General features: G+C 28.0%; 1 protein-coding gene across 1 annotated transcript in view; it reads right to left on the bottom strand.

The window, feature by feature from the left end:
- LOC107446669 (tRNA (32-2'-O)-methyltransferase regulator THADA) overlaps positions 1 to 23585 on the bottom strand; it is a 69762-nt gene that overhangs the window by 3492 nt on the left and 42685 nt on the right. Inside the window, exons 26-38 of the mRNA XM_071184494.1 lie at positions 20988 to 21120; positions 18465 to 18578; positions 16970 to 17092; positions 14371 to 14564; positions 12718 to 12997; positions 11029 to 11129; positions 8767 to 8843; positions 7594 to 8009; positions 6203 to 6289; positions 5106 to 5146; positions 2898 to 2979; positions 1647 to 1815; positions 33 to 149 (exon numbers count right to left, since the gene is read on the bottom strand). Coding sequence (XP_071040595.1) covers positions 33 to 149; positions 1647 to 1815; positions 2898 to 2979; positions 5106 to 5146; positions 6203 to 6289; positions 7594 to 8009; positions 8767 to 8843; positions 11029 to 11129; positions 12718 to 12997; positions 14371 to 14564; positions 16970 to 17092; positions 18465 to 18578; positions 20988 to 21120 — 1934 coding nt within the window. The remainder of the gene's footprint in view (positions 1 to 32; positions 150 to 1646; positions 1816 to 2897; positions 2980 to 5105; positions 5147 to 6202; positions 6290 to 7593; positions 8010 to 8766; positions 8844 to 11028; positions 11130 to 12717; positions 12998 to 14370; positions 14565 to 16969; positions 17093 to 18464; positions 18579 to 20987; positions 21121 to 23585) is intronic.

Raw genomic sequence — 23585 nt, 5'->3', positions numbered from 1 at the left:
TGGCCCCTCATTATATAATCAAAATTACATACCATTATTATAAATAGTTTGAATTTTCACAACAATAATGGCAGCTATCTCTTTCACTTCAGGTTCATCATCAGTCAGAATAGCTAAGAGTGTTTCCCATAAATACAATGCAAGATTACCTAATTTAACAAAATGCACAAAAAAAAATAATAAATAATTTTATAAGCATTTAGTGATAAAAAAAATTTTTTTTTAAAGATCTTTGCCAGTTAAAACATTAATATACAAAATAGAATGGAACTATTAAGTTCAAAATAGCAACTGAAGATCAAGGGAAAAGTACAATTTATGTCCATGAAAACTAAATTCTTAGAAAAAGTAATATCAAGGCAGGAAGACTTTTTTTTTTACCACACGATTAATTTTCACTGTGTAATAACTCCTCTTCAAGAGAACCAATTTCTCCATTTATTAATTTGTCAAAAACTAGTAATCCTCGAAATACAACAAATTGCAATCTAATTGTCTTATTTGTGAAAAATATGCATAAACCATTCTTCCCTCTTTATGTTCAACAGATAAATAAATTAGTAAAATATATGAAAAATGATTATCATGCAAAATATATATATATATATATTTTATTGTAAATAAAATCTACTCAATTAAAAGAACATCAAAAAATCAATTATTTCCTTCAAATGAAACTAAAATGAAATGAAGCAATTTTACTTAAACAAAAATTTCAGAATTAAGGAAGTTTTAGAGAAATATAGTGAATTTAGGTGGCACACCAAAGGAGGTTTTAGTACTGGATTAAGAGATCTAAACCTTAAATTCTATTGAACACTGGTACTGGATTATCACAGTTTATATTACAGTCCTACGAAATTAACATTCTTTTCAAGAGCTTCTGTTGTGTACAACACCATTTGTTGGGAAGCTTTATAACTAAATTCTGAAAATTTTATAGCCTTCACCATAGACATAGTTCGTTCACCATGAGTCGGCACTCAGCTCTACCTCCTTGGACGCAGAGTTCATTTCACCGCGGAAGTGAGTAGACAAACATCTCCACGCTTGAAATTGAGACAACCCTTAATGCGTGCTAAACACAAACAGTGAATTCTTTTTCAGTCACTTACTTCGCTTCATTATTTTCTATTATATCTTTCGTTACTCTAGCTATTTAAATATATTTTAAATTTAAAAACGGCTGTTTTCCCAGCAAAATGTCTCAAAAAGGACAAACTAATCACTCAAAAGAGAGAAATATCATAAAAAATGGTGCAAAATATCATCAAATTTATAAAATATTTAATGTTAAAAAAATGCTGATAAATTTTATGAAATAAATATTTCTGCCATACGATTGCCAAATAGCAGCCTTATCAACCTTCTAACAAACATAGAGAAATAGTATCGTCGCATACCACATGAAGAAGGCAGAGCCAAGTGCCAACTCCAGATGAACGAGCTTTATATTATTTGTTTTATTCTTTTATCATCCTTTTTACCAAGATATTTTTTTAAAATCAGTTAGTCCTCTGCTGGAAATCCTGTATTTAAAAGCAAATTAATTTTAGAAAGTTATTTTCTTATTTCTGAAATATTTTTAGTCAATTAACGCATTTGATTCAACAGAAAATTAAGCAAATTTAGGAAAAATTTATTACCAAATATTTTTGATTGATTGAAGAAGGATTCGTCACAGAAGTCTTGCAAAATCTTTGCTACGAGTTTTCTTCTTGGTATGGAATTCTCAGGCTCAGCATTTTTCTTAAATGCTTGGAAACTTCGTTCCAGAATCGAAGAATATTCATCCATCTCCATTACTGAAAAACTCTACAAAATATGCAAAAGAATTAAATTAAATTGCAAGTCCATCAAAAGCATAGATCAAAGGCCTTCACGTTAATCAATTTAAACAAAATAATGCATGTTACATGAATAAATAATCCCTTAAACGTAGATTGGAAAAATATACTTGATTAATTTTACTATAGTTAATTGTGAGCCCAACTCAAAAATCTGAAAAATTTTCTAAGTAAAATCATTAATGACACATTTAAAAAAATTAACGTCTTTATAAATTTAAATCATTGATATTTCCACAACATGAAATTCTATTTAAATTATATGCAGTGTAATTTAAATGAATAATTATGTATAAGTTTACTTTTATCTCTAATTACATTTATTACTACCAGAAAAAATATTTACAAATGAAGGAGATGCCAAGCATAAATTCTAGTTCTAATGTTTTTAAATGAAATATAAAAAAAATTTTATACATAAATGTGATAGATGATATCTTAAAACTTCTGAACCTTGGATTTCCGGAAGCTTCCGGATCGCGGTTAGCGAAAAATCTGGAAATCTGGATTTTTTCCGGAGCACAATCATCTCTGATTGATATAATAATGAAATTTCATATTGTATGAAGATGGCAAAAGTTAACATATTTCGAGTGCTCTAATATCGATTTCCAACTTGTTGCAAGTTACTGAACTTAAGGCTGCACATTCAGATATTTGCTTATGTCAAATAAGTGAACTCAATTTGGAAGTTTCGAATCAATCTAAGATGCTCAAGGGATGAAACTTTCACTCACTAGTTCGCCATTGGCAACTGAATATTTAGGGCAGACTAGTAAATTCTGTTATATAACTGTGGGCAAAAAATAAAATATTTTCAAGTTAGTAAAGGATTTGATTGACCTTTCAAGCTGTTTTAGATCTGATGATAGAATACAGTAATTTTAACTCTTTTTATTCACTTTGTCTATTATGGCACAAACTTCTGCTGTAAGGAAAAGTTATTTTATCTACCATTATCTTCTTGATCAATGAAAGTACATTATTAAACTCCATAATACAAAAGTATTGCAAACAAACAATTCAAATTAATATAGTTTTAAAAATTACCTCATATTTTTTCAGGAACAGGTTGCTAACACAAATAACTGTTTTACCAATCAGTAAAATAAGGGAATCCACTATGTCCTCTCTGAAAAACAGAAACAGCAATACATTATTGAATCTACAAAGAACGAAATTAATTGACTATTTCATTCAAAATCAATGCAATCCAAACAAAATAATTTACTAACCATACATTACAGCTAGCAAGTGAAAGCTGAGGCAAGTCTAGGTTGTGAACACCTATGTTCAACTAGTAAATAACATTGCAATTTTGAACTTAATCCAGAAAACAAGAGAACTTTTGGATTAATCATCAGCATTAACATCCTTCATAAAACTAACCCTTATAAATAGAATAAGGTGAGAGAAACCACAAAAAATTCCAACGATTAGGAATGGAACTTTAACCCCTGGACCTTATTATGGAACTTTAACCCCTCTACCACGAAGGATATTTTTATATTGGCACAGATTTTGGTTTCGGCTGGAAGACGAATTGCAGGTTGAGGATAATGGAAATACACATCTCATAATATGAATAATATATAAGTGCAATAATTTTTGGCACAGCCAAATCCTGTTTAAGCCAAATCCGAAATATCGAAAATTTCAATGTAACGAATTTTTTTCAAATCCCCAAATGAATCTCTATAGAACCAATGGTTTAAAAATACCGATATTACGAAATTGGTAATTCAATGTAACAAATATTTTTCAAATCCCCAAATGAATCTCTATAGAAACAATGGTTTAAAATTACCGATATTACGAAATTGGTAATTCAATGTAACGAATATTTTTCAAATCCCCAAATGAATCTCTATAGAAACAATGGTTTAAAAATACCGATATTACGAAATTGGTAATTCGATTTAACAAAGTAAGCAGCAAGTCTCATTTTATCTCCTCATCAAAACACTTTTCCATTCTTCAAAAGTACAGAATTATCTCAGAATTCAAATATTTTTGCATCTTCAAAAAAGAAAAAAAAGGCTTCAGATAGGAAAGGGATACATCAAAAAAGATGAATCACTCGGAAGGGACCACCCTGAAATGACTAAACCCCAACCCATTCATGTTTGAAGAGGTAAAAATGCATGTCATTTTCCAAATAAGTGATTTCCAGTTCAGTTGTTTGAAAATATGCATAATTTGGAGAAGTTTGTAATTTCTACTGGTTCTAAACCATTTGCACAGAAAAAAATTACGGATTACGTAATTTCTGATAAGTAAGTATAAATCCGTTGCTCCTTTCAATTCAATTGTTTTTGTGAGCTTTGAAAATATTGATTTAATATTTTCTACACATAGAGTACAAATAGATCAAAACTGTAATTAAATGCAATACTTAATTTTTTTATGAGAAAAATTCCAATACAACAAAATAATTTTGGTTAATGTTGAAATTCGTAATATCGGTTTAACGAATTTTCGTTAATGCGTAGCGACTGCTAATTGATTCAAAAATTGATTTTATTCTTGTAATGTACATACTTTAACATACTTCATTCTATTTTATTCCTGCATTGATATCATTTGTGCAATTAAAAACAAAATAAAAAAATTTTAAGCATGTTAATAACAAAACAAATTGACAGTCTTTAAAAGTGTGAAGAAAAAAGTTTGCCAAATGTTATTTTTCCAGTTTACAAATGCTCTATTTAAGTTACACTATTCCTTGAAGACACAACCAACTCTATTTAGATTAGCTGGGGGAATAAGACGCCCAGAAGCTGAGTGGTAGAGCTTTACACTCTCGCACCACAGGTCCTGGGTTCGATCCTCGGACCAGGCAAGGTAGACTCAGCCTTTCATCTCTTCAGTGGGTACCAAAATGAGTACCAAGCATGCTTGGGGACTAACCACCAACTTGAACATCTGCTCCTGCACCCCAGAGGCCAAGGTCAAGAAAACTGAGATGAGCACCTTCGCTCTCTATGGGCTGTCGAGCCACTGAGTTTAGTAGAGGGAATAAGAACAAATAAAGTGGCAACACTAATAGAAGTGAGGAGCAATCTAAGAGATGTCCTAGTAAGCAGCAAAACATGGGAGAAATTGAACTAAACTTTCCTGCACATTATTTTGTTAAAATTTCTAACTAATGGACAAATGTTTCTCTCCAAAACGTAATATTGAAGAAATTTGTTAGGTTTATCAAATGGAATATAAACAACAAATGTACTAATCTTTGAACTGAATCATTCTACTTACCTTTCACATTCCTCAAAGAAGGACAGCAAACATTCTAATTTCTAAAAATTAATAAAATTAAAATAATAAGTGAAAACTAATATATAGGTGCATATCATTACATACTGTAACTAACTATACTGCACAACCTAAACTATACTGCATGTTTTATTATATTCATAACTGGAAATCATTACGATTTAAACAAACAATTTATGTGACAGTGCAACATTTTTTTTTCATAGCTTTAGTTCAAAATATTATCAGTAGAAGGAGCTGCTTTGACTGTTCTTTCTGTTACATTACAATGTATTTGTTAGGTTGCTCTTAAATAAATGTTAATTACAGTGGGCACAAATACCACTAAAATAACAGGGGGTTGGGGGTTTCGAGTATTTGGGTGCTGCTATTCTTCTACTAAACAGTCTGATTTAAAAAGGGTTGATTGTTCCTCATGCTGATGCTGAATCATAATAAAATTTGCGATTTTTAAGTATTTTTCTTTCATTTAGACATTGACGAACTTCAGTGCCATCTGTAGATAAAATTTTGAATTAAAACCAGAAATTCTAGGAACAAAAAATTTATGCACTGTCATATAGCTTTTTAGCAAATTTTTATAAAACGTTTATATGTTTTTCTTCTTTAAGCTTTTAAAAATCGTCAATATATTTAAGACACTCTGTATGCATGCAGATGAAGTTCGTAAAATCAAAACTTCAGAATAAGTCGGAACATTGAGTATTAAAAATTCAAGAACTTTGCAAATTTTAAAGTTTTAATATATTTCAAGTTCAATATTTTTTAAGTTTAATATGTATTTTTTAATATTATTAAACCGAATACTTAAATCAAAAGTAAAGTTATTTTATCAGGAGTAAAGACAAAACATTGTCAAAATTGACATTTTTTTATAATAAGCTATCTATTGCAAAAAAAATTTCATCTCAAAAATAAATTTTTTTTATTAGTTTTTTAAAATTCTATTTTAGAGTTCATAGAATAGATAGAAAATAGTTGTCAAGCCAATTTACTCGAAATCTATCGTGAGACACTTATGTTGTTTTTTCAACCAAATGGCAGTATTAAACATTCAATAATTAAAAAAAACAACTTACATTCAATGCGTCTGATGAATATTCAGCCTGCACGAATGACCATTTCAACTCAACAGCGTGAGGCATTGAGCATAAAAGCTGACACAGCTAAATAAAATAATACAATTAACAACTAAAAAAATAATGTATATTTTTACTAATAAACAATTGCTACACATTTTGAAAAAAAATCATACAAGAATAATTACTGTGTTACAATTTTATAAAATATGAAATAGAAAGAAACAAAATTATTATAATTTTTTTTTTAAGCAAAAAAAATAATATTGACTAAAACAATATCTTTACCAAAGGGAAAATCACAAATTTTAAAAATATGTAATCTTTCTTTGGCACCAAAGTATTATCTAAAGCATATAATTTGAAATAAAAGCTTACTTTGATAAAATATTTGAAATTTGTGAAATAAATAATAGAATGATGGAATCATTGTCATTGATAATATTGTATTGAATCAAATATCATATTACCGTTTATGACAATTAAACAAATATCTATGTGGAACCATTATGATTAAAATGATGAGCTTATAAAATTTTCCTATGATTTAAAATAGTCAAGTTGTTATGACAAGTGCAACCAACTTATCACACAACAAACTTTTTACTGTTTTTTACAAAACAAAGTTAAAAATGTTCTTCAATTGCAACTCAAATGTAATTTCACTTTTGGGTTCTTGATTGTAAAATTGGTTCCATCAAAAAATCTTGATGGTTTATGTAGGCTTCAGTGCATCTCATAATTATCCAACATCATTTGATGGTCACCAGCATCCAACATTTTCTATTATGCATTCATGGTTTTTTATAAGCCAACAAACTTCTATCATAACATGATTTTACTCTAAAACTGTGATGATTAACCATCAAGAAGTTTGATTCTCATGGACCAACAAGCCACGGTGATCTGCGATGGTTCCAACTATACATTTCCATGATGGTTTAATTGGAATTCTTGTTGGTTCTCAGGAATATACCATCTGGTTTTTGTATGTTGGACCATCATAAATCAGTGTGAATTCCTACATCGGAGAGATTATTGTTCGTGATCCTTTCAACATTAGATTTCTAAGAAACTATGATGGAAATTTCTGATGGTTCAACATAAACAAACCATCAAAAAAAGTTGCTATTCTTTTGCAGGACCATCAGAAATCATTCCAAATTCCTACATTGCAGTGTGATGGTTACTTGTTGGTTACTATAAAAAAATGAAATGGCTCGTGATGGAATTATTGACGTTTACCATAAAAATTATGTAGGTTCATCAATGGAAAGCGAACAAAAATTTTGACTAAGGAAAAATAATTTGAAAAAAAGTGTAAAAGTTAGTAAATACAAAAAGGAAATATAAAACATGGTATGTAAATTGGATTTAAAAAAAATACTTACTTTACCAAAGCATGTAGAATTTTTTCTTTCATTATGAAGCATATCAATGAGACACACCACTAACTCATTTTGCTTTAAAATACTCTGGAACCGAAGTTTGTGCTTTTGCATCAAAAAATGAATGGAAGATTGAGGGAATCCTTCTAAGAATACAGGTTCAACAAGAAATTCATCCAATGAATTTTCAGCAAACCAGATCAAAAGCTGTATTGCAGTACATTTAACTGATTCATGCGAACAAGCTAGTAAGTTCAGGAACAGATTACATTTTGAATCACTGTGTTCTTCTGTTAACATAGAATGGAACGTGGTCACAACAGCTGCTATCGACAAATAACGATCTTTATCAGGGCTCGCTGGAGCTGATTGCAGGTCCAGCAGTAAGCTCTCTTTAATACACTGACCTTCCTTAATTTCTAAAAAATAAGAAAAAGACAATTGAAAAAATAAATAAACATTGCAGGGGCGATTGTGAGCCCAACTCAAAAATCCTGAAACTTTCTTGAGTAAAATCATTAATGACGCCTTTTAAAAAATTTATGTCTCTATAAATTTAAATCATTGATATTTTCAAATCATTAAACTCTAATGAAATTATATGCAGCATAATTTAAATGAATAATTATTTATAAGTTTACTTTATCACTAATTACACTTATTATTCTACCAGAAAAAAATATTTACAAATGAAAGCGGCCGCCAAGTATAAATTCTAGTTTGAATATTTTTAAATGTGCCATAAAAATACAAGAATACAAGAATTTTTATACATAAATGTGACCGATGATTTCTTGAAAATTTTGGACATTGGATTTCTGGAAACTTCCAGATCGCTGTTAGTGAAAAATCCGTAAATCCAGATTTTTTCCAGACCACAATCATCTTTGACATTGTAACAACAATGTACATAGGCTCGGGACCAACTCCTTAATTAGATTATCCTTAAAAGCTGATGTGTAAATAATGCAATTATTGAAGAAACAAAAAAGACAATTCAAATTAAAAAGAAGAAAAAAATGATATATTTCATAAAAATTTTAACTCATGCTTTTAATTTATTCCTATGTATGCAGAAATAAGAAAAAAATTCATTATTTTCAAAAATAGAATTCTCTGCAAGCCACTGTGTGATTATAACTATACTTAAAAATGGACTTATTTACTTCCACTTACCAAGCAATAGCCCAATCGCCATTGAGTGAAGAATAATTTCTAAAAAGGCAGCTTTGGTTGCATAACAACTGTTGGAGCTGTAAAAAAAATATAAATAAAATTTAACAGATGGATTTTAAACACCCACCACAATACCTAACAAATATCAATTTAAATCAAGGGACAAAATCAGTGATTTACATTATCACATTTAAAATCTTGTTTTATTTTTTAAAAAAATTAATAAAAATCATGTGAGTCTAAACTATAATAAACTCAGTGGCACAACAGCCCACAGAGGGTCAAGGTCTACTGTGCCCATCTTAATTTTCTTGACCTATGGGCTCTGGGGTGCAAGAGCAGATGTTCCAGCTGGGTGGTCAGCTCAATTTTAGAAGTAAAGATTCTGATAATACAACACATTTTTTACCTGCCAGAACAAATAATATTATTTTAAAATATTAAAATTATACAAAACCTTTTAAAAATGCCTACATAGTCAAACGTCAAAATTTCAAATTTTGAGAAAGATATTAAAAAAAATTTAAATATCCAAAATTCAAATCACAGAGATGACAACTTTTCAGTAATCAGAAGTATAATAGCACAGAATTTAAACAGTTAACATTAACAAAATTCAAATTAGCACAATTTTAAGGTATATATACCACTTAATTATATACAGGTATGTAATATTAATAAAATTATGAATGAATTTACTATGAAATTTTAAAAAAAAGTAACACTTAAATACAGGTATTGTATTAAAATCTATACAACACTGAAATTTTATACTTCACCACAAAGTTAAATTTATCACTTACATTTGAAACATTGCAAAAATTTTGTTCACAACTTTTCAGATTTACGTTTATGATTTTTTGCTTTTCTACAAGGATAGAAGATAAAGTTTCAGAATAGCTTGTTGGAAGAAGGAAAATTAGGTTTTTTTTGCTTTTTTTATTTCGTATTTCCATTAAAGCGTTTTTGTTTTTTATTAATTGTTTTAAAAATTGTTCACGAAATAGAAAAAAAATCTTACATTAAATGCAAACAAAATTCATGACACATGGTATTTAAGGGAAAAACACTTATTTTAAAAAGATACTAAAGGAAATTCTCAATAAACCTAAATTTTATTTCTCAACCATAAGACCATAACATTGACTATGAAATCTAAAATTGTAATAATCACTCATTGCTGCAAACTCTACTAAATTTTGCCAGTTTCTCCTGGTCTACTGGTTTAATAAAATTTCTAGGTTTTGCACATGTTAGAAATATCCCTAAAATTTAGAAAGTTTCCTAAACAAATCCCTATTGAAATAGAAATTTAGTACAGATCATTATTTGCTTGAATAAGTATTAAGTATAAGAATTATTTAAATAAGTATTATTAATACATAATGAAGCGAACCTCATTTACAGAAATAAGCTCAAAACTTTTTTTGGCTCGAAAATGTTCAGTTCATTTTCATTCAGAACTATCTTTTTAATTAAAAAAATCTTTTAACCATCTTTGATAAATTAAATGCCCCCTATGAGATAAATATTTAGTACATTATACATTAATTATCTTGAAATTTATATTATTTTGTAAAACCTATTGGATCTTTTCCTATCCTAGTTGGTAGATATCACTGACTAATTGTAACAATCACTGATTAATTGCAATAATTGACGCAGCTGGAATTATCAAGAAATAAACTGTTACCAGCAAAAGGGTTGAGAAAAAAAATACTTGCACAGCTTTTCTAAAAAGTAATCTATTATACAAAGGAAAATAAAAATTTAAAATGATTTTATTGTTGCATATTTAAGAAAATAATAAGATTTTTATCAATGGAGTTTTCTCAATAGACAACTGCTCAGGCATATTTGGCCTAATTTTAGCATGTTTTTTCAGAGTAACGGCAGCAAATCAGAAACGGCAAAGAGGGGCCACTCTTAATGCCAGCATACTTAAGATATTTCCAATTTAGATTTTATTAAATTTTTTCTAGATTCATTTTTTAACGGCTTTTTAATTTTTCAACAAAAAAAAATTTCTGGAATATTATTTATTTTTATTATAAGAAAACTTTTTTAATTCTGCGTGGAAAAAATGGAATAATTGGAGGTCAAAATAAATTTATCAAAATAAGGGTTTTTAAATAAAGCAGTTCTTGGAAGAAAAAAATTTCTTCGATTTAGCAAGGTTTAACCGTGGTTATATTACACATATGCTGGTGATTAACAATTTAAAAAAATTAACTTCTTACTAAAGATGAAAATTAGATTTACCTTAATGCAAAATGGAAATATTTTGATAAGAAAGCCCGAAGGGTTTGCAAAAGAGTTGAATTTTCTGGTCCATGTGAACTTTCTCGTAAGATGTATGAAATCTATAGCAAAAAAATAAAGTTCCTTAAAAATATAACTAAAAACTGCAAATTTTACAAATAAATATATATGATAAATAAAATGTAAATAAACTTTACACGGTGATTTACTACCACCCTTAAAACATAATTTTATTAATTATTTTTAAAAACCGTGCAGACACACATTTATATACATAGCACAAGAAATAAATACAAAAAGAAAAAAAAAAGAAGAAAGCTAAGAAAATCAATAAGTTTTATTTACTGCACATAAGCTGCAAGAATATAGAACTCATAAAATAAGTTCAAAATGTAGAGAAAACAAGGAAAAATTACAGAATAATAAATTAAAAAAAGTGAAAATTATTCTTCAAAAAAAAAAGAAAAATTTCATAAAAATCCGGAAAAAAAGAAGATATAATCTCTTCATCAGCTCTCACGATTATATCCGTAAAAACGATTGCTACCTAATATTGTATCAATATATCCAAAGCAAAATATATCAATGAAATTTTTTTTAAATAATTTTGTTCTTCTCTTTTTTTTCTTCATTATTCTGTAATTTTTTCCATGCTTTCTCTACATTTTGAACTTATATATATATACACACACATACATGTATATTACTCATATACAGTCGAACCTCGTTAATGCAAAATCGAAGGGACTATCAGAACTATTTCATGTTAACCAGATTTCATCTTATCCGATACAACATGTAAACAATTTATTACATAATATTATTACTTATTATGTACAACATCAATGAATGTATACAATATTATTTACCAAATAAATGTAAATAAACTTAATATTTTTAACTATTTAATTTTAATACTTTTTTTTTATTATTATTCATTTTCCCCTCTTTTTCTTCTTACAGTAAGGAAAAATAGAAATATCATTCTTCAAAATGAATAATTGGCAATTTATTAACATGTTTATTATCTATGCAATGTCCAGTTTCCTTCCATGTTTAGCGATATTCAACTTGGAAATGTCAAAAGCTAAACATGTAAAATAAAATAATTGATTGCTGACTCATGGGACCAAACATGTGTTTCATGTAAAGCAATATTTCATGTTAAATGATTTTGTGTTAATGATGTTCGACTGTATATTTAAGCAAGAAAAAGGAAAAAGTTTTCAAAATATGAACAATTAGTTTTGCGTTCAAAAACAGCAATGGTAGGAATAAAACCATATGAAATCACATTTTTCAACTATGAAGTATAAAGGGAAGAGCATTCCAGTTCCTCAAGGCAATTAAATTAATTTTTGATTATTTTAATCTATCCTTTGTTAACAACAATGAATGATTGGTTAATTGTCTGCTACATTTTTGTTTTGTTTCCTACTTTGATATTAATCAACAACTTCTAGAGTGCATAGTATTTTTTTGCTTTTTTTAATATTTTTTACAAGATTTCTAATAATTTTTATTATGATCTACTTATCTTAATGATGAAAAAAAATGCCAACCAGTATTTCCCCTTTTTTTAGAAAGTTGCATATTAAACATCTTAAGATATGTAATAAAAAAAAGTTAAAAATATTTTTTTTAAAAACTGCTCCTAACTTATATTTAAAAATAATTCAATATACTTACTTGTAACAAAATTCCATGAACTTTATTTTGTTGATAAAGAAAAGTTTCATGAGTTGGCAATGAATCAAATAATGATTGTAGAGTGGGAAGAATGTTTTCAATGGAAATCAAAGACACCATAGCTTTGGCCACCAAGACTCGTATTTTCCACACTGCACTCCCCCCACAAACTTCTAGGAATGGTATGAAAGAGTTTAAACGAGGATCAACTTCTCCAGGTGTAGGATACAGCTTACCAAGAACAAGCAACACAGGATACAATGTCGGAACTTTAGAAACACTACAAAAAAATTATGTTACAAAAATTAAATAAACTTCGACACAGCAACTAATAATAAAATTATTTTCAAATAAAAATTATACAGTTGCTACAAAATGTGAAAAACCCCACTAAGGACTCATCAAAAAGTTGAAGGAAAAAAAAGAATTTTTTTTTTAATGTAGACATTAAGATTTAATGAAGTTTCTATATGTATAAAAGTTCACATATATGAGTTTGCATCGCAACTCCCAATTGATAATGAAAATTAATGAAAATCTTTCTTTTAACATGCATGTAGCGAAAAAAAATTAAAATTTATAAAATACCCAAGTATTTTGTAGGAAGTAAAATATATAAATAAAAAACTAGCCTAATTACCATGAAATGATTAAATATTTTCACATGTCACATTGACAAGTTTAAGAATACAAAAAGGACAAAATATGAAATATATCAAATAAGAATGCATACATCGTTCTAAGAAAGAAATTTTAGAATATTTAATAAGTGTAAACATAGGAATGAATAAAATATACACATGATGTTAAACACATTCAAACTTTCATTCTTACAAGACAAATATTATTTTTCTTAGCTTATTTTGATTGTTGTAATAAAACGGAGTATCCTATTTACATCCCCCCTCAGAGGTTTTTCTTTCTCCCGTGACGTCATTCTTATAGCCATTTACGGTTGACGTCACATTGTCGGTGCGGATAACATAACACTACCACACACATAACACATTCGGTTCAACTGACATGTGCGCATTTTATCTCTTGCCGGTGAATAGAAATGTTGGTTGTTAATGTTCGCCTTCTTCGAAGGGTGATGATGCATTGAGGTAATATAGTATCATTTTCGCGAATGTTTTTCTTGGATATAATTTCCATTTATTTTTCTCACAATAAAAGAAAATTCTATTTATTTATTTTATAACCGTCATTGAACAGCCAACTCAATTTTTTGGGTTTACAACTACTAGTGTTCAACTCTGTTGTAATTTTGAACCCAATCTTGAAGACAAGGGAACTCCTGGATCAAATTGGGAAAAATTTGCTTTTGTGAAGGACTTTTAGGTGGTACTAACCCGTATTTACGTTAACAGAGAGGAAAAACCTTGAAAACCTCCTTCGGTTAGCCTGACAGCAAGGGGATTCTAACCCATGATCCGTCTAGGATATTTTATATATACTGAGGATATTTTAAGTCACTGTGGTCGTTGCAAGCCGGATGCGGAATTCGTATAAATCTGCAATCGATGGGATTTGAACTCAGTTCACCTCATTGGAAGGTGAATGCTCAATCCCCTGAGCTCTATCCTCCCTGAAAAAAATTCAATCTAAAGATTTTTTTACTGATCATGCGGCAAATCTACTAAATCTACTTACCTATAGGGATTTTGAGTTAGCATGGAAGCACAGTTTTCTAATTCCTTTTTCAAAAAAGAGTAAGTATCTTTGTAGTAGAAAAAGAACGTTTTCCCAGAGAGCCTGTTCTTTTTCTGAGCTTCATCATTAGCTCTGTTGACACCAAATATTCTTATCAGGACGGAACTAAACAAAAGTGTGGAAGCATTGCGTACCTAAAAAATTATACAAAACAAGTACATCAAAATAAATCAAAACAAGTACATCAAAATGAATCAAAACAAGTACATCAAAATACAACTAAACAATTTTTTTTCTGTTAATGTTTCATATAGTTATTATATTGAAAAAAAAATTCTAAATTATAGTAATTACATCACTTTCAAAGGATAAAGGAAAAAATCCGTTTAAATAAAACGATGGTCACTCTCTAGACAAATTCCCTGAGATTTCCAGAGTAAAATTAGAAGTTTTCATAATTTTCCTTATTCAAATTAATATATCTTTATTCACATAATTGAAAGCAGGAAAAAAAATTAAAATTTTAATTTTCTCACTTTAAAATTGTACATTATTCTATTCCTAAAATTTGCTTAATTTCTAAACAAGCTATGTAAATAATTCTTTTTCTTTATTCTTTTGCTGATAGCATGCAAATTTCGATAATTTTAGAGGTGCCAATTATTACTGTTTTGCAGCAATTATAGCGATTTCAGGTTTTATAATCATATATTACAGTTATTGAGAATTTCCATAATGTTCTGCTTAAAATAAGTTTTTTCTCCTTTAATTTTCAAGAGTCAAGAAATTAGTTTGCATGTTGTCTACGAATTTTTTTAAATTTATTCATTGAACAATTCTAAAAACGAATAATAAAGAACAAAAACGTTTTAATGGAAACAAGAAATAAAAAAGGGAAAAAACTCTTATACATAACCTTTAGTTTAAGAGCATTTTGGTAAATTACGATTTCTCTTTATAAAATAAGGTAAATTTTAGACTGTATCATGTTATTTTAAATTACCTCGAATAACAAGTTTTGATGATGAATAACAGTTTTTCAAGATATAAGAAATTGCTTTTCAACTATAAACATTTGTTCAATTTTGAGAATATCAAAAAACATTTTATAATACAATGCTATTCAGATGTTTTTGCAGATAGTAACTAAAAATTACTTTTTTTTATCTAGATACTTATTTTATTCATAAATTATATATTTATTCAGATTATTATCTTTTTTTTTAATTAAATTTATAAATATAAGTTATGACGTATAATTTTTTTAAAAATAATATTTAAAATAGATATTTGTTTTTGAAACTTTTTGGGGGCCATTACATTTTCTATTTAGGTATTTTTAATAACTTTCAGATGCCTTTTTTGCATTTTTAAGGATTTTCTGATAATCAACATCCTAACCCTGCTAACAACAAAGTAAATATATTTGATACGATTTATAACTATTATTTTTGGAGAAAATAATAATAGCAGTGGTTATTAAAATTTGCTTTGAAAAAAAACAACTTTTTTTTCTTTCAATTACTAGGGTAAATACAAAAATTCTAATAAATATATCTGCAATTTTCTATTGAGTACTATGCATTAAATGCTGTTCTTAACAATATCAGCAGGGCTGCCGACTGTCTAAGCTTTTTGAAAACTTTTATTCTAGTGGTAGCTAAACTGATGTTTTAATGCATATTTTTTTATTCGTTTAAACTCAGCTCATTCGCTTAAAAGCTCATATGCATAGCCTCTTAGTTCCAGTTCTACCGTGGTGAGGCTTTAAAAATGTTTGCAAAATTACCAAATATTCTGAAAGCTTCAGTTTTTAAACGTCTACCACACTACAAAATAATTTTCAAAAAGCATAGTAGTTGGCAGGCCTGTATCTGAAAGCATATATTTGATTAAATGCTGATCTGGCATAAAATTGACTCATATTAATATGTTGAATGCCACGCTAATTTTACATGGCTTGCCCATCTGGCTAAAATGATTTTCTCAGTATGCACTGCATATTTTGATGAAATATTATTTACAACAAAACAGTTAAATTTTTGTAATCATTGGTGACTGACTAGGTGACTGATGCACGTTAAATCTGTCGAGTCTCAAAGTCCTCCATGTTCCCATAACAAATCAATACCTCTGGGGGTACCGATCCAGGAGTTTCCTTGTCTTCTGGATTGGTTCAAAATTACAAGGCTACGGCGTTGAACATTTGTAGTCGTAAACCCAAAAATTGGGTCGACTGTTCAACGGCGGTCATAAAATAAAAATCATTGGTGACTCATTTAATTCACTTAGGTCACTGGTGAACCCTGTGGCACTACGAACAAACTCAGTGCCGGTTCACCGGTGACATGCATGGCATTCAACATGTTAATACATGATTTAATGAAGCAACACATTTAAAAGTATGTTTATAAAAGAATTGCATAAAACATTATACTCTTATATTTAAAAATTTTTTAGTAAAATATAATTTAACAAAAATAGGTATTTTAATATTTTTATGTGGCAGCACATTATTATTTTTATACTTATATAATAAATACAATAAATTAAAAAAAAAAATTTTTTCCTAATCATTTTGTTTATCTACAATACTTACTCCCCATGATTTAGACTTAAAACCAGTTATGGCAATCTTTAAGGCTTCAGAAGCAAAGGGTACCAAAGCTTCACTCAAACAAGCATCCCGAAACAGGGCTCTCAAAATATTTAAAGCATGAATCTGTAAAGTAATTTCAAAAATATACTCATCATTAGTTATCTCATTACTGTAAGCCAAATCATATTTGATTAAATCAGATAAAAAAAATCAAATAATTAAAACACAAAAGAGAATGTACTCAAAAAATTATTACGTTTGTCCAAACATCTTACTCCTAAATTTATATGGATACTGCAACTATAAAAGCTGAACATCTTATAAAAAATATTGTAAGTAAAGATAACAATTTTAACATAATAAGTTAATTTGTGCATATAATTTAAAGGAAAACAAAACTGATGTACCTATAATGTATTTTATTTTAAAATTATTTTTCAGTATAAATAAAGTGAAATAAAAAATACTGGCAAAAAAAAAAACGTAAATGAATGAAAAGTTTCTAAAACAGAAAAGAACTCACACAGACTAAAACTTTAAATCTATTATGCAGAAGAAGAAAAAGTTATTTTCCTTCAAAAATATTTTTAAAAAAAAGGAAAAGAAAAATAGTAATTCTCATAATATAAAACTTTTAGAACAAAATTCACACTTTTAGAAAAGAAATAAGAATATAAATAGATTTAAAAACATAGAAAGACATTGGTCCATCATTCATGGCGTAAATTGGGTCAAGTAAGAAAATAAATTACAGACAACTCCTCGCTGCAGACAAATTAAAACAGCAAACTAACTCAAAAATCGATATTGGATTAAGCTTCATAAAAAATAAAAGTTTTCTAATTATGACTTTTTTCAAAAATGTTTTCATGCCAATTCATAAATTCTTATTTATAATTCATCAAATAGACAATAAATTTTTAAAAGAAAAATTTAGACAATGTAAATTTTATCATATCATTTAATAATGTTAGAAAAATCATGCTATCTTTTTCCAATTTCCATTAAATTTTAACTTTTTAAAATATTTTTAATTACTATTTAGAAATTTTAATTATTTAATTCTTTCACAGTATTATTTTTTATCACAAACAAAAATTTCTTCATTTTAGACACGAATTCAAAACAATTCAACACATTTCAAGCAGTAGATTGAATGGGTTTTTTTTTATGAATTTTAATGAAATTCGATAAATTTTGTATCACTTCATTTTTTGCTACTTTTTAATGTCTTAGAATTTAAAAAAAAATCAACATACTATATAGTTCAAGGGGAAAAAATTATGTAATATGAAGCAAGTTAAAAATTTTCTAAATATGAAAAAAGATAAAGAAATATAATAAATATCAATATGGATTTAAGTTTATGCCAGATTAATATTGAGCAAAAGGAAATGAAATAGAATAAAAAAGTTTATTTACCAATGAGCTCATTTATACTTTTGATGCATTTTTTATAAATATTCTATAAAAGCACAAAAAATGGAAAACTTACTTCTTCATTGGCTATTTTACTTTCACTCTTGATTAATGCTATATTTAAAAAGTTTGAGACGGTTTCCTTGAAGAAGGCAGAATGGGCTAAATTAGGTTCAGATGTAAGTACAGCCTGTAAAAAAAAAACATGTAGAAGTTATGTCAACACACCTAGATTGACATGTAAAACATGTCAATCTTAAAGGAAAAGAAAATTCTGAGAAAAACAAACAAAAAACTAAAATTATTTGCATTACTAGAATAAATATTCTTCGATTATTTATTTTCTTAGTTTCCTTTCAACCCAAGAAAAACCCTTTTTTGTTTAGGAGAAAGGAATGAATCTGGCCTCTGTCTCTATTCTCTCACAATGGGAAGATTTCAAATAAATGGACAGGAAGTGAAAGGGGTCAGTAAACAGGTGTTACCCAAAAACTGGGCAACAAGCAAACACCTTCAAAGCTAAAAATATTTTTCTTAAGCATTAAAATATTATTAATACATTTTAGTTACATTAATATATAAGATACAATATATAAGTTACAATATATAAAAGATAATATCATAACAACATCTAGAAAATTGAAAAGATACAGTAAACTTCGGGTTATTGGTAATGAATTTTAAAGACAATCAACAAAATGGCAAAAGAATGTCACCTTAGTATGTTTTAATCATGTAAACACTTCTTATTCATAAATGATTTTTTTAAATAATGTTTCACATCATTAAAAAAAATTGAATCATAAAAAAAAAATTAAAAAAAAAAATTAAAAATTAAAAAATAAAATAGGAAGAAAGAAGTTGGTATAGTTTGTCTAAAGTAAGAACTCCCTTAGCCATTCGTCTGGACCAGTGGCAGTGACTATGATAACGAGATATAAATATTTCAAGTAGGGGTGTGGTGTTATTGTTTAGAACAAGTTTTGGCTCAGGTCGGCGAGAGAATCTTTTTCTTCGGTCTAGTTTGTTAGCCCTAGAGTGAAAAGAAACTACCCTCCTAGAAATGCACTACTCTTGTTTCTAAAGCACAGACAGCCTCAGACTTTATGGTAGGGGTGTTCTTACCATAGACAAACTATATGCATTGCGACAGAGTACCGCATGGACAAAATATCATGGAACAGAATCTCATATGCAGAAAATATATCACAAAAGCCTATGGGCCTGGTGTATGTCCTGCTTAATATTAGAAATCTGAAAAAAAATTCTTCACTTGATATTTCACTCACTCACTCCTTGGCACTACAACGCACATATGCATAGAGGATATTTCAGTGAAATTTTAAAAAAAGAAAATTAATGAATCATCAATATAAATTTAGCTAAGAGACAAAAATAAAAACATTATTCATTTCTCTGATCTTTAACTGAAGGAAGAATATTTTTCCTTTCATTTTTTTTTACAAATGAGCAAGCTTGAAAACTAACGTAGTAATGTCTATTTCAGTATTGTCTCTCTCCCGAGATGCTGGTGCATAATCCCCAAGTGGATGAAATAACAGATGAAAGAATATAAAATAGTGTGCAACAAAATATTACACAAAAAATATCACTTGAAAACATATTGTGGACCAGAATATCATTCAGAAGAAATATTGTGGGATAAATTTTCTTAAAGATTAAGTAATGGCATTTTAAAAAAACATTTACAGGGTATCTGCTACATTTTAGATTTTCAAATTCATGACTTTTAATGACATATTCCAAGAATTTCTCATGACTTAACGAAGTTACTATTTTCTCCAACAATAACACAAGAATAAATTTAAAAAAGCATTATAATAGCATTAATTGAAATGATAGGTATAACCAAAACTGTTATACTATGCATCTTCATATTTATAGATTTTAAATTGAAAAAACAGAGTAAAGAAAGAGTTGAAACAATAAAATAGCTGAAAAAAATACAAAAGCAAATAATATATATATATATATATTTTTTTTTTTGCAGTATATTCTAAAGATACTTTTCTTGTTCATCAGAAAGGAAAGAAATACTCGTGATTTTTCTGTTCTCATTTCGGAATAAAAAGAATTCGCCAATGACTGGTTTGCTTCAACTAGAATTTTAAATTAATAAAATTAAAAAAAATATATATAATAAAAATTCTTAAATCACAGAAGAGAGAGTTTAAAAGATAATTTGCTCTAGAAATTATGTTTTTCTTTCATTTTTTGAAATAACACCATAATTTTTTAAGAAGATGATAAAATCATTTTATATTCTAATAAAATATGACTGAGTGGTGATTTTGTTGGAAATTCAGATGTTTGGAACAGGATGAAAGTGGACGGGGGGGGGGGGGGGNGGGAGGATTCCATTTTAAAAATTAGATTTTTCGGAGACCTAAATCCATGACTTTCCATGATTTTTTTTAAAAAAAATAGTAAAAATCAAGACATTTCATGACAAATTTTGTTCAATATTGAAATTCATGACTTTCCATGACCTTCCAGGTCTGCGGATACCTTGCATTTACTATAGCTAAAAAGATTGGAAGATTATTGAAATTAAAACAAGAAAAAATTCTTTGATTACCTGAATGATGAAAGGCAGACCAGCACTTCTTCTGGTGGGACATAATTGAATGGTTTCATTCTGACCTTTAATGGCTAAGAGTAAATCTTTCAACCAGATTTTGGGTAATTCCCTAAGACTTGTAACGTTACACCTGGAACACAAAATATTAATCATTTTTTTCTTTTGAAAGGCTGACAAAAAGATTTTTTAAAGAAAGGACAGACTTTAACAATTTTAAAGAATCATATCAAAACACAACACAAAACACTGAATATGAAATTTATATTCATATATAAATTTCATTTATATATGAAATTTATATGAAATTTATATATTAAATATATGAAATTTATATTTAAGGTGTCAAAAAACACTTCTTGAAGAAAAAACGTTATAATCAATCTTATTATAATTTTTTTAAATAAATAGAACTCTATGCTTTGGTAATAATTATTTTCTCTACATTATAAAGCTTCAATTAATTTCATTCAAATGGAATATTACTATAATAATTCAAAATATAGTAAAACTTATTTTAATGTATGTAAAAAAAAAAGTGGGTCAGACTGGGTAGCTAAGATTCAAAGGACAGTTGGTACTAACTTGTTCAACTTTGAAACCAGGTCTTACCCCACTCATGGGGTAAAACTGGGTATACATGTTAACTTTATGGAAAATTTAGAGATATTAGATTTCAGCGAAAACATTATTTTTTATCTCTTCAAACTGGACACCGATTTTTCTAAATTTGAAGGGGAAAAAATATTTATGCTTTAAATTTCAAGAAAAAAATGCAAAGTTAATGTTTCTCTTACCGCCAATAAAACTATTATTAAGCTATTTCACTACTTAAGAATGAGTCATTCTTCAGTCACCTTTCTTTATCTTTGCAAAGAAAGGAGAGAAAATGATACTGCATATGTGAAATATTTCAGACAGCGATAGCTTTTGATTCGAACAGTAGTGGTTATTATACCCTACAAGCTGAAGCATACCTGCCAACATTGGAGAAATAAAATAACGCAGATTTTACTAGCGACATTTTTAAGCTGAGTAAGTTTTGATACATCATGCATAATCATGTAAGTCAAAAAGAGAAATTCAGCATTGGAAATAATATAAGCACTTACATATAGCAAAGGAAAAAATATGTATAAAAAGCTTAACCTAAAGAAGATTTTTTTTTTACTCAAACTAATAACACTCAACATGCTGCTGTACTGGCAATAGTACCATCTGTTGAGGAGTAGGATAAGTATTTTTGCATCGGCAGATATGCTATTGCCAATTTGATTTTTTTAATTTCTTCAAAGAATACAGAGAAATTTGAGAATATACAGGTAAACAGGAGAAAGACGTAAAATACAGAAGTCTTTGTAAAAAAACAGGAGACTTGGTAGGTATGGAAATGATGCCTTAATCCTTCCCCACTGAAAATTCCTTTCTACTTCTAATCGATTTGGATACTGTATTTAAAACAGATGGGTAGAAAATGAGAAAAGTTATCTAGTTAGTGAAGAGTTCGTATAAATGAAACAGTTATTCAGACACTTGACTGATAATCAATTGTGGATATAACAAATCCACATCATGCCTTGCATTGCTGCTTTATTTTTTCAGTTCATCATGGCAGGTTTACCTTCAAGAAGATATTATCACGCTTCCTATCAAATGATTGGGATGTAAACGTACAAATTAAACTGCTTGAGCAAGTGACATCAGACTAAAAGCTCTTACTTGGCATAAAATGTCTGTGTAAATAAGAAAAACATATTCATTTCTCTGTAGCTACATCCAGAACTATGTCCAGAACTATGTACTAGATATCAAACTTTTTCATACATTCTTTTTGTATTAAAAAAAACTATTTTTTAAACTTTAAATGAATATTATTTTTTTATGAGTTATGTATGTAGATTATATACAGATTCTTATAGATATTAGTATATATAGGTTCTTTGTATTGAAAAAAGTATTTCTTAAAGTTTAAAAAAATATCATCGTGAACAGTTATATATTATTATAGATACTTTGAATACAGTCGGACTTCTATTTAACGAACTTCCATTTTGCAAATTTCTCTATTTTGAGAATTTTTTTTTGAGGAACCAAGTACATTTTGGAAATTTCTTCGTAAAATAATTTCCAAATAGCGAAGTGAATTTTCTATTTAACGAACTTTTCTTTGCGATCCACTTTCCATATTTTCCAAAATATTTCAGAACATTTTAAACTTGCTGACGCATTTTATGTGGAAATGACCTTAAATTAATTTTCAAAGTCACTGCTTTTTTGTAAAGTTTTACTGCTTTGTCTAAAGTTATGTAAGAAAAAGCAGTAAAATCAATTTCCCCTTTTGTTTGTATTTCAAACAAAAAATTCTGTCCAAGTTATTGGATTTTATCAGTAGCAATTAAACTTAAGAATGCATGTGATAATGTATGTTTAAAATTACTTTTGTAATAAATGCAGCTATAATTTTATACATAAATTTAGCTTCTTTTTTTTAGTTGAAAATGTATGTAGCATGATAGGGTTACACTGGATAATGTTTTGCTCTATTCTTGCTTTCTATTCAGATTTCTTTTATGGTTAAGACTTATAAAATAAATAGTA

This window comes from Parasteatoda tepidariorum, chromosome 8 (assembly GCF_043381705.1).
Source record: "Parasteatoda tepidariorum isolate YZ-2023 chromosome 8, CAS_Ptep_4.0, whole genome shotgun sequence".
Lineage (NCBI taxonomy): Eukaryota > Metazoa > Arthropoda > Arachnida > Araneae > Theridiidae > Parasteatoda > Parasteatoda tepidariorum.
Note: the sequence above shows the minus strand (reverse complement) of the source record. Positions and strands in the feature narration are given on the sequence as shown.